Consider the following 12,521-nt stretch of genomic DNA (forward strand, 5'->3'; position numbering starts at 1 on the left):
ATCATTTTCATACTCTGTCACAAATCACGCGCTTGCAAAACACTGACCATGGTTGCCTCGTTCCCCCCCATGATCAGAGAAGACCTTTTTTTCTCAGGTAATAATCTCAGACTCCCTTTATAATGTTAAATCACTGTAAAACCAGATGGCCTCTCATAACCCTGGGAAACAAGGCAACAAGGTCAGCATCATGAACTCTACAAACCTGTTACTCTTACTTTCACAAATATATTCTAACACTCATAAAGGTGAAAATCCTATCCTGTCCTATTCATGGTAGCCTATGGGCCCGGTGTTGGCTCTTTACGCCACTGCATATAAGAGATGAGATGACTGACAAAATCAGGAGTAGCCTATGCGCACCAAAACAACAAAAAAAACACTGGTGAATGCGCACCATAACACATGAAAAAACACACAAGGGCAGTCCCTCCAGGATTTCACAGTCTATTTTTGAGATTGTTTCAGCCCAAAATGCATAATTTTGAGGGAGCTTTTGTAAATAATTGCAATACAAGTTGCAATGTCTTTTGTATAGTTCTTTAAAAATGAAAAGGAAACTATAATAATAATTATTACTATTAATTAATTACTCTGGGCTGAGATTTCCTAGGAACCTTACCAAAAAGGCTCAGGATGCTGCAAATGTTGGTATAATATGAAAATGGCTGGCAGATTTAAGACAAAAAATTATAATTTATTGAATTAATCAAATTTGAACATATCTGTCACTGTCAGTAGCTTGTTGATCTTTTCATTGTTAGTTAATTTCCTCCTGGCCTGGGACACACACACACACACACACACACACTCCTGGGCTGGGACATATTCATACGGTTTGATAAAGTACTTATTGGACTTAACTTAACTAACTTATTATTGCACTTACAATAACGAGCGTAGCTGTCCTCAATTTAGGTCATCCTGTACGTCTCATCTCCGTTTTTTCCTGCATCCATCGTGTGTGTCTGTGTCTGTGTGTGTGTGTGTGTGTGTGTGTGTGCACATCAGTCGTGGGGGAAATGGAGCAGCAGCCCAGGACAGGATTGAAACGGCAGCAGCTTCCAGCGACTTTAGAGTGAAAAAATCGTTACAGCGTACATTGATGTTAAAATGTATACAGGTTGGCAGGACGGTCTGAAATGTTGTGCACGGTGTTTCGCTGTACGTTTTGTTGGTAAATGTGAGATGTTCGAGTCACACACATCTCATCTTCCTAACAGAAACAAAGAAATTAATTTGACCCATTCTCACTACTGCTTGGTCAGTGGCTGCACGTGGGACTGCTGGGATTGGCTGCTTATCAATAGTTGTGATCTGAATCACTCAATTCTCATTGGCTACCTGCCAATATGGCAGGTAGATTGACAGTGTTACCCGCCAATTGCAAAATTCACCCGCATTTGGCTGGTGGTCGGGTGATAATTTCATGCCCTGGTCAGATGTGTGGCCCCGGCTTCTTCTCCATGTGACTGTAAAAGCTTCTGTGATTGGAGCTCTGAAGTTGCTGCTTTCTTTTCTTCCAGGGCGAGTTGACAATGAGAAGATGAGGCAGCTGGAAGAGAAGATCCAAAGTTTGACCAAAAACCTCCAGGACCTTCAGTCCACCATGAACGACCACCTTCAACAGGATGTCAACAAACCAGGCGTCAGCGGAGGAGGAACATCTTCAGGAGGAAGAAACCCCGCTGATGCAGCCCAGCCAGAGATTAAAGACACGATTCACAGCATTCAGACCAAACTGGACCAGCTGGACAACCGCACACAGGTGAGTCGCTGGTTCCTTCTTCATCTGTGAGCCGAAGACTTTATTCACAGAACACATGTAATATTTGTTTTATTTTTCCTCTAAGTCGAGGTGTTACCTGACAGACAATTTGCTTTAAACTCAAAAGTCAAACTCAGACACATCAGTATGAGGGGCCATCAGGGGAATCTATTCACAATTACCTCACACACATACAATTAAAATGCTTTCACAAACACACAACAGAAATGCTTTCATATACACTAGTGAAAAACTATACTCTCACATACTACACTGGAACCTCACACATATACAAGTAACTTCTCACTACTCAGTCACTCTCATTTACAATACTGAAAAATTCTCCCATACATAACTGAAACACTAGGATTTCATGTTTAATAGTGTATAAAAGAGCATTTGAGAAGTGTGTATGAGGAGCATCAGAGCTTTGGAAAGTTGATCATGATGTATGACCAGAAGGATTTCTGGGCCATTAGGATCAATAATAAAAGGGAAAATTACTAATTCTATTTATAAAATCATTGTAGTTTGCTTTTGTGCAACCATCAGTGTTAGGGTTAGTCTAACCAGTCCACATCAGTGGTCTGGCGTTTTAACCAAACCTGATGAAGAGTGGACAGATAATTTAATGTGGCGTGTATGAATAAGTTACAGTTGGTTTATCTTTCTGTTAAGATAAGCAGAAGTTGGTGCAGCTTTGTCTTCACAACTGTCCTGTAGGTTAAATGTCTCAGCTACAACAAAACCATGATAAAAGTTTAGTTTTATTGTTTAATGAGAGCTGTAGGTGAAGTGTCTCTGCTCCAACCAACTCATGATAAAACTTGTGTTTATGTTTTTAGGCCCATGATAAAACCCTGGTCAGCATTAACAACCACCTGGTGAACGGGAAAGGGAATGCCCTGGATGGAGGTCTGTCTGGAGGAGGACTGAACGGTGGGAGGCTGAACTCGCTGAAGGAGGAGATCCTGAGGGAGTTAGAGAGCCGGGTATCACTGTCCTGCTCCTCCTGTCAGGTATCACATCAACCTCCTAATAATCCCAAAAAAACATTAACGCATCGATGGCCTTCCTTCAGACTCAAGTGTATGAAATAGAAATTAAATAACTTAAAAGAAAACAGTGCAGTTGAAGTTAAACCCATTTGTGGGTCAGTAAGATGGTTAATTGTGTGTGTTTTTCAGGCCGGTGTGGAGGATCTGCGCCAACAGCAGCAGCAGGACAAAGAGAGGATTCAAGCTCTGGAGAAGCAGCTAAATGCCATGGACGTTCGGTATCGTCAGAGCCTGGATGGGCTGCGTCAGGAGGTGGTGCGCTTGCAAGGATGCTGTGACACCGTCAACGACTTACAAAAACGCGTCACTGACGCCGAACGCAAGATCAGCTCGGCCTCAGAGAACTTTGATGTTCTGCAGAACCGTCTGGACAGGGAGCTCAGTGGAGGAGGAGGCAGCAACAACGAGAACGGTGGCTTCGGTGGAGGAGGGTTTGGTGGTGGAGGAGGAACTGGGGGAGGAGGGAGGGATGTTGTGGTGGCGGAGGACAGACTGGACAATCGTCTGAAGGACCTGGAACGGCGGGTCAACAACACCTTGCAGCAGACAGAGCAGAGCTGCTCGCACCTAGAGAACGACCTGAAGGACTACTTCCACAGAGAACTGGGGGACCTGCGGACAGTATTCCTGAACCGGTTTGATGACCAAGCCTTCCGGATCGCAGACGTGGAGCTGGACGTGGGACAGGTGAAGGAGAGAGTGAGCAACCAAGAAAAGAGGCTATCTAAGCTGGAAAACAACACTTTGCTCATCAGCCAGAGACTGAAAAACTGCTGTGCTGGGACTGAAAGAGACCTGGGAGATGGAGGAGGATTTACAGGGGGATCTACTGGGGGATCTACTCGTGAATCTACTGGGGGATCTACTGGGGGATCTAAAGGAGGATCTACAGGAGGAGGTACAGGAGGAGGATTATCTGGGACGGGAGGAGAAAGTACAACAGAGAAATCACTGGAGTGGAGAGTGATCGCCAATGAGGATCGTATTCGACACTTTAACACTGAACTGAAAGATCTGTCAGTGTCTGGAGACTCTCTGCATGACAAGGTGAGATGTAGATCCCCCACAATTCTTTTTAAAATGACAACTATGGAGTATGAGGAAACAGCAAATACACACATATAAGGTTCATTTTTATTTCCCTAAAAAAGATTCTTACCAACATGAAATCACAGGAGAGAATAAAAGAACTTAGATGAGAATGTCAGAGGACTCTTACATTCCAAATCAGTTTCCCTCCCTCATAAACAAATCAAAATATTTGAACACATAAAAAGCAGCATGTCAAGTTTTTCAGATAGTTGCTCTCAAATATTTAATTTATGTAAAGGAACGCAACATTCTTTGGATTTAGTTTATATTGGGACCCATATTTCATCTTTATCCTTTGTTTATATTTTTGTATCATGAAATACTGAACCATGATCAACACGATAACTCTCACTGAGGAGTAACTGACATTACTTCTGTGGGATTACAGTGATTTCAGGTCTCTAAAAAAACTCAGATAAAACTGATGTGAATGAAATTGTTGTTATATCACTGTTGAATATGATCTTAATGAATAATAATAATAATAATAATAATGTTAATTGTCCCTCAGGTTGTGGACCTCAGCCATGATGTCCGTAAGATCAAAGCTCTGACCGGGGATCACGGGGAACACTTTAACCGAATTGTTACTGAGGTGGAGCTTCTGGGGCAGGACTGCAAGTTGTGTGGGAAGGTAGAAGACGAGCTGCAAAGGCTGAAAAATCAATCCCAGGATGCACTGGGGCACATGCAGAGCCAAATCAACAGACTCCAGATCAGACTGGACTTAGGAGGAGAAGGCTGCTTCCAGATCTGTTCACAGTTGGAGGACGAAGTCCGCCTGCTACGAGACGATGTCAGGAGATGCACCGGCCAATGTAAGACCAGCCCGGCCACGCCCACAGGTCAGACAAACTAATCAAATGATTTTCTACTAAACCACACCCACAGAGTTACTGTTGCCAACTGGTTTACAGTCACAGTGGCCAACCAGTCCTCCAAATCTCCCCTCTAATCTAACCCACAGGAGCGTTTCAAAAATTAACGCCCCCCTAGTGGTGGAAGGAAATACCCATATCAAAACCAGAGAAAGTAATGGTTGCGTGTTAACATTGATTTTAAGTCATTTGTGAACTCAGGAAGCGATGTAGCAGTAATGTGGATGGGTAGCAGAAACCGAAATAGATTAAGAAAAGGGTCTTTTGAATATCAAGTTTAGTTTCAAAGCCCTTCCAGATGGTTCTCTCCACAAGACTAAAGTTATCTGTACTGTCGATGTTAAACGAGTTACCACCAGAACACCACTGGAGCATTAAAAACTAGAACAATATCCCTTTTAAAGTACATTTACAACAGACTAACAATGTGCCATTCATTTGTGTTTAACACGAGTTAACTATGGACAATCATGAGATTAATTGAGATTAAACATTTTCTTTTTGCAAAAAGATGCTGTAAACGGACCCATGATATTTAAACAATCCTCCTTGTGGGATGGACTAGCTGCTTCATGTTTTATTGTAAGGTTGTTAGTTAATGTAAAGATGATTAAAGTTGTATGCAAACTAAACCCCCTCTAGGTGGTGGTTCTGGTAGCGTTGGTGGTACCGGCAGACCTGGGTTGGATGCTGAGAGGCCTTTAGATGGCCACAGTGTGATTGGAGGCTCCATCAACAACAACCAGCTGAAGACGCTGCAGGGTGAACTCTCCGAGGTCATCCTCACCTTCAGTTCCATCAACGACACCCTGAAGGGGTTCGAACACACGGTGCAGAAACACGGTAGCGTCATCACTGACCTCGGTGAGCCTGGTTCAGTAACACCAACTCTCTGCTTTCTAAACTTCACCTCTTTTGGCTAACGTTCATCGTTCGATCTCTGACAGGAAACACAAAGGATAAGATCATTTCTGAGCTGGACAAGATCCAGCAAGAGATGACGGAGCACATCGAGGAGAGCGGCAATCGCCTGGACGCGATGGACCGGGATGTCCGGCGGTTCAAGAGCACGATCCTAGTGGAGATTGGAGACTGTAAGAGGTCTGGAGACGGGCTGGAGAAGAGGCTTTCCAAGTTGGAGGGAGTCTGTGGGAGGCTGGACGGTGTCTCCGACTCCATCCTCAAGATCAAGGAAGGTACAGTATTTGTTCATGTGAAATTTGTTACTGTAATGCCAGAGAAGTAAAGTCAGTTAGTCCGCAGTAAGACTGTTCGTGGTTCAATATTTCATGATACAAAAATATAAACAATGGACATACATGAACTATGGGTCACAATATAAGCTAAATCTGAAGATTGATGCCTTCCTTTATATATATTAAAGTGTAAATGTGTTCAAATGTTTAGATCCTCAAGATTGAGGAAGGTACAGCTCATTTTGATGAGTCTTTCTGTATTTCCCCTTTATAATGCTTCAGCAAACCTTTTACATTTCCATATACACAAACTGGATTGGCAGAAAAGCAGGTTCAGCTGATGGAGTCTCTATGTTCTGATGTGTTGTGTCCTGTGTTTAGGACTGAACCGACACGTGTCAAGTCTGTGGACTTGTGTTTCTGGTCTGAATGAGTCGGTTGTCCATCACGGAGGAATCATGGACTTCATTCAGAAGAACCAGGACGATGTCTACAGCAGGATGAAGAACCTGAACTCAAGCATGAACCAGTTCCTCAGAGACCTGCAGGGTTCCTCTGTGAACGGTCTGTCCGGTGAGCTGGACACTGTTCTATTTTATTTTTCTTCTTCTACTCAACTAATGAGTTTACAGTTGATGAGTTCTGTCACACACCATCTCTCACTGAGATGCTGCTGCTCACTGTTTGATTCTGAAATGTTGTTTTGCTGTGATAAATTTAAAAATAAACTGCCTGCTAACATGCTAACACAATTCCCTGTCACTCATAAACTTTGTGATATTAACAGACAGAAGGAATGATGGGTATGCTTTTATATTTTTTATTTATTTAACCTTTATTTATACAGGTAATCTCATTGAGACACATTCTCAGGAGAGACCAGTTTGGGACAACAGACAACATCACTTACAGACAGACAAACAGATTACAATATTATTCAATTCAATTCAATTCAATTCAATTTTATTTATAGTATCAAATCATAACAAGAGTTATCTCGAGACACTTTACAGATAGAGTAGATCTAGACCACACTCACAAAGCCCCAACAATTCCAACAATTACAGTAATTCCCTCAAGAGCAAGCAGTGTGACAGTGGCGAGGAAAAACTCCCTCTTGGGAAGAAACCTCGGACAGACCCAGGCTCTTGGTAGGAGGTGTCTGACGGGCCGGTTGGGGATATGATGAACAGTGGTGATAATAGTCAATTTTGATAGTAACTTTGAAGCTGCAGGGTTCAGCAGGAAGCAGCATGACATTGCAGGGCACCGCTGAGCTCAGCAGGGAGTGCAGCAGGACCACGGCGACAGCTGGAACCAGGATCTTGGTGCCAACGTTCTCCAAGGAAATACGCTGGGGGAAAAAACATAAGGACTCTGGGGAGTAAACTCCCCAGAAGCTAGGATTAATAACAAGCATTTCTGGGACGGGATACACACAAATAGTAATAGTAAAAGTAATAGAAAGGGAGAGGAGAGAGCAGCTCAGTGTGTCAAAGGAAGTAAGGAAGTCCCCCGGCAGTCTAGAACTATAACAGCGTAACTAAGAGAGACAGGACATAAGGAGAGGTAGCCTGTTCGGGCTTTGAACTCTCCCCTGCCGGATCGGGCTTTGCTGGCCTGCCTCCCTCTACTTTTGTTATATGTTATTAATCTAACAATTATGAAGAGAAGCAGGTGGGCCAGTTAGGTGAACACTGCAACTCCTCACACCCTATAAGCTTTATCAAATAGGAGAGTTTTAAGTTCAATTATATTTACAAAATTTAACAAATAGTATATACAATATTTCAATGAAAGTGCTAAGTAGACTTAAAACACTACAATTCTAAAAACAGAGAAATTGTATCATTTTTGTATCATTTGTATCAAATCAAAGATTAGCAGCAGCTTAGACTTGTGTTCATATCATTCTGATCATTACAAATCCCTAACCCTTTTTCTGATTCTGATTCTGATTACACAGGCCTGCCTGGACCTCCGGGACCGCCAGGACCCCGAGGAGAGAGAGGTTATAACGGGCCTCCTGGACGACAAGGTGAAAAAGGACCCCGAGGTCTGCCCGGTACGATAGATGTTTTACATATTTATATATCCTGATATCATGGAGGAAGAAACATTTAGATGGAGGCAGTAAGAGTCTATATGGCTTATATGAAACCCAGAAATGTTGTTTCCTATGAACCGTTTATGATTGAAATGTCATCTTAAGGCGTAGTTGATGAAATTAAGCTTGGTTGCTAAAAGTTACATTTTGGCAAACTAGCATAGTAAGCTAATTAAGGACAGACAATGCATATGAATAGGGAGAACAGATATCACCATGAAACCTCCCCAGTGACATCACGAAAATTATTTTCTGTATTAGTAGTATTAATAGTAAAGTCAAAGTTAAAATTTACCAGTTTAGCGTGTACATTTACTGATCCCATTATTATGAACCCAAACAGATTGTTTTTGGTTGCTTTGCTGTTTATCGTTCTGCCTTTTCTAACAGCTACTTTGTTTTTTTACAGGTCCCAAAGGTGAACCAGGTATGGATTTCTTTAAGAATAAGGATTCACTATAACATCTGGTTTAAAACATTAAAGGACAGTCACAACACATTATAAAGTGCTAATGATACCGATGATTATACTGTTTAATACTACAGTGAACTGGAGCTCTGGATTTACTTTTTAATTAGTCAGTATTTGTTGATCCGACCAGTGTGAACTATTATGATGTATATGTTTACTTTTGGTTTAATTCATTTAAGTGGCAAAGTGCTAACCCTAAAGAAGAGCAATGCTGTCTCTAGGTTTTCATGGTTTTGGTCCACAAATAAACTCAATTCACTGTTGTCGCTGACGTCATGTTTTTTTAAGATAGAGCTACCAATCATCCGAGTTGGTACCTGATTGATTGATTTTACATTATTGAATGGGGGATGGCAATTTGAGAGCAAAGCTCTCTTATGCAATGGTGCAATGCAGTACATAATCAAAGTGAGTTATTCAATAAATATTCAAAGAAACATGAACTGGTTGGCAGTGAACCGAGGGCTTCAGCCTCGGGCTACGCTTCCTTCGGACAGTCACACAGACTCTGTGGCTTTCCGATACTCGGGAAGTAAACCCGTAAGCTTAGAAACTTGTTATTGCCATATGCGCCAGGCGAGCACCGCTACTGAGCTGAATAGATGCCAATCTAACCCAAGACTGAAATGTAATGCCTTATCAGCCAACACCACTTTCAGCAACAGAGGAACACAAACCACCCACAACATTGTGATACAAACTATGAAATAACTGAACCTGCCAGAGTTGTTTTATCATTCCTACTGTACACTTTGGATATTTGTGTGTGTGTGTTTTTAGGTGTGTCTGGTGTCGATGCTCATGTACCGAGACTGTCGTTCTCTGCTGCGCTCACTGTTCCCATGGACAGAGCTGGAACCATTGTCTTTGATAAGATCTTTGTCAATGAAGGAGACTTCTACGACCGGAGAACAGGTAAACATGAGGCTGTGTCTCAGCAGGTTGTCCACTGACCACAGGGTTGATGGTTCGATCCCCAGCCTCATGTCATAATGTTGAAATGTCCTTGAGCAAAAAAGCTGAACCCCAACTGCTACTGATGGTGAGACCAATAGCCTGAATAGTATCGAGACTGTCAGCACTTTGGATAAAAAGTGTTACATTAATGAAGCTGTTTAGACATGATCGACACCTGTACATCATGATCGATTAGTGATCGAAGATTCACTTATTAAAGTGGTGTTGTTATTTCATCAGCTTTACATCCATCGGTTAAAACAACCGCGATACAGGCATCATCAGCAGCTATCCTCTGTATGAGTAGCTGTGAAATAAGCGGGATAATGTAGAGCAAGCACATTTAACCTCTTCAAGCTAATTCAAGAAATGCATCACCCTGTTGGGGGTGTAATTTGCAATAATGACAAACTGGCTCTACATTATCCCTTACTTATCTTAAATAAAAGTTGTACAAATGTATATTCTACTCCTGCTCTTAGTGAAATTGACTGATGAATGCTTTACCTGTTTGTTTTATATCTCACAAAAATATTTGGTTTGATCTTTCAATCACTGAAATGTTTCTTCGTGTTGATCCCACAATGAATCTGTCACCTTCAGGTATCTTCACTGCCCCGGTAGACGGACGTTACTTCTTCAGTGCCATCCTGACGGGTCATAGGAACGAGAAGATCGAGGCGGTTCTATCGAAATCTAACTATGGCATGGCACGGGTGGACTCTGGAGGCTACCAGCCCGAAGGCTTGGAGAACAACCCTGTGGCCGAGGCTAAAATCACTCCTGGATCTCTGGCCGTTTTCAACATCATCCTGCCTCTGCAGACTCGGGACACGGTCTGCATCGACCTAGTGATGGGAAAACTGGCCCACTCTGTGGAGCCGCTCACCATCTTCAACGGCATGCTGCTGTATGAAGACATGTGACAGTGTTTTATAAACATATGAAAATCAGTGAGGCCAGAAAACCTGTTTAAGATTCACGACAATACCAACAGGAGGTTGCCACAGAGAACAATGTCACTTCCTCTTTCAAGACTGATCCTAAACTGATGACAAATATTTTAAAGGAACCTTTAGTCCTGAACAGATTTCTGTCTCTATATTCTAACAGGTCACATTTGTTTGACTGGTGTTGTTATTATTCTTATGTCACTTCAAATGTGGACGATTTATCATGTGACTGCTTTATCTGCTGATCTGATGTGATCACATGATCTAAGTTCAGAGCAGCATTGTGAGGAAAGATGTCCCTGTAAACCAGGTAATGTCCCTGTAAACCAGATAATGCCCCTGTTATTCAGGTAATGTCCCTGTAAGCCAGCTGGTGTCCTGTAAAGCAGATAATGCCCCTGTTATTCAGGTAATGGCCCTGTAAACCAAATAATGTACCTGTAAACCAGATAATGTCTCGGTATACCAGCTGGTGTCCCTGTAAACCAGCTGGTGTCCTGTAAACCAGGTAAAATGTCCCTGTTATTCAGGTAATGTCCCTGTAAACCAGATGTCCCGGTAAACCAGCTGGTGTCCCTGTAAACCAGCTGGTGACCTGTAAACCAGGTAGAATGTCCCTGTAAACCAGATAATATCCCTGTAAACCAGATAATGTCCCTGTAGACCAGATAATGTCCCTGTAAACCTAATAATGTTCCTGTAAACCAGATACTGTCCCTGTTATTCAGGTAATGTCCCTGTAAACCAGCTAGTGTCCCTGTAGACCACCTGGTGTCCCTGTAGACCAGCTGGTGTCCCTGTAGACCACATGGTGTCCCTGTAGACCTGGTGTCCCTGTAGACCAGCTGATGCCCTGTAGACCAGGTTTCCCTGTAGACCAGCTGATGCCCTGTAGACCAGCTAACCCCTGGCCGACCTGCTTCCTGCTGCTGCTTGAAAATTTAAACAACTTTTTGAAACACAGGAACTCTTGTAGTGTCCAGCTGTTGTTGATGGTCTCACTGGAAGTTGTTGAGTTATGTGAAATTGGACCAAGATGTTGGACAGACCAACAGATCTGTCAGTACCCGATTTGTGCTGCCTGCACGAGTCGTTCTGCGCATGCCCATGATAATACTGTTTTACGACTGCACGATCTGTTCCACGCTAGCCTCCAACGGGAAGCTAACGTTAGTTTAGCTAACAGCTAGATCAGTTTAAAATAACATTATGTCAAACTTAATGGAAAAAGCAGGCTACAGCTAAATTAAGACTTTACAGTAATAACAATAAAGACAAGTATTGAGTGATTGTATTTTAAATGAGCACAAGTAAAATAGAACTGACGTAACAGCTGTTATATATGTTAACCTTTATTTTCAAGTTTTATTTTGATGGTCTTTTAAAGTTATTACATGCTGTCTCAGCTAGCAGTTAGCCGAATTAGCTGTTAGCTAAACTAACATTAGCTTGCCTGTAGAGGCAACCGGAAGCGTGGAACAGATCGGGCAGTGGCGTAAATCCTCGTACAACAGTGCATGCGCGAACAGTTTGTGCATGCGCAGAACGGATCGTGGAGGCAGCATGGATCGGGTACTGACAGGATCAGCTCCATCCTTAAGCCCTGCCCCCGGCAGATTGGATGTTGTCTTGACAACCTGTGACAGTGTGACTTTAAATATGAAGAGAAAACCTTTTGTACTGAAGCTTTATAAAAGCAGAATGTGTTTTATGACAGGAGTTCACAATGCAAATGTTTTATATTAGTATTGCTCTTTTCTTGTTTTATTTAAAACACCATCACAACATTTCATTTTGATAGACAAACTCTGATAGCCAAGACACACCAACCAGACGGCTGACCGTCGACACAAAAGCCAGTCGAGATGATCAGTCGGGTCCCCGAAGTCCAAAAAAACTGTCTCGGGACACACTGAGGCGACATCGACTTGAGATATATAATACGTCTCCATAACAGCAGGTGGCACCACTCTGTATTGTCGCCCAAGAAATTAAAACTGGCAGCTGATTGGACAAACGTGTCACATGGGTTTGTTTTCT

At 42.5% G+C, this 12,521-nt stretch overlaps 1 protein-coding gene across 1 annotated transcript in view; it reads left to right on the top strand.

Moving 5' to 3' along the window:
- Nucleotides 1-11,781, top strand: part of emilin1b (elastin microfibril interfacer 1b) — a 39,037-nt gene extending 27,256 nt beyond the window's left edge. Inside the window, exons 4-14 of the mRNA XM_028575301.1 lie at nucleotides 1,522-1,768; nucleotides 2,614-2,787; nucleotides 2,956-3,873; nucleotides 4,430-4,763; nucleotides 5,439-5,660; nucleotides 5,744-5,992; nucleotides 6,374-6,565; nucleotides 7,959-8,057; nucleotides 8,509-8,526; nucleotides 9,352-9,486; nucleotides 10,132-11,781. Of these exons, the coding sequence (XP_028431102.1) occupies nucleotides 1,522-1,768; nucleotides 2,614-2,787; nucleotides 2,956-3,873; nucleotides 4,430-4,763; nucleotides 5,439-5,660; nucleotides 5,744-5,992; nucleotides 6,374-6,565; nucleotides 7,959-8,057; nucleotides 8,509-8,526; nucleotides 9,352-9,486; nucleotides 10,132-10,454 (2,911 nt within the window). The 3' untranslated portion in view covers nucleotides 10,455-11,781. The remainder of the gene's footprint in view (nucleotides 1-1,521; nucleotides 1,769-2,613; nucleotides 2,788-2,955; nucleotides 3,874-4,429; nucleotides 4,764-5,438; nucleotides 5,661-5,743; nucleotides 5,993-6,373; nucleotides 6,566-7,958; nucleotides 8,058-8,508; nucleotides 8,527-9,351; nucleotides 9,487-10,131) is intronic.
- The last annotated feature ends 740 nt before the right edge of the window (nucleotides 11,782-12,521 follow it).

The sequence above is a fragment of the Perca flavescens genome, chromosome 1 (genome assembly GCF_004354835.1).
Source record: "Perca flavescens isolate YP-PL-M2 chromosome 1, PFLA_1.0, whole genome shotgun sequence".
NCBI lineage: Eukaryota > Metazoa > Chordata > Actinopteri > Perciformes > Percidae > Perca > Perca flavescens.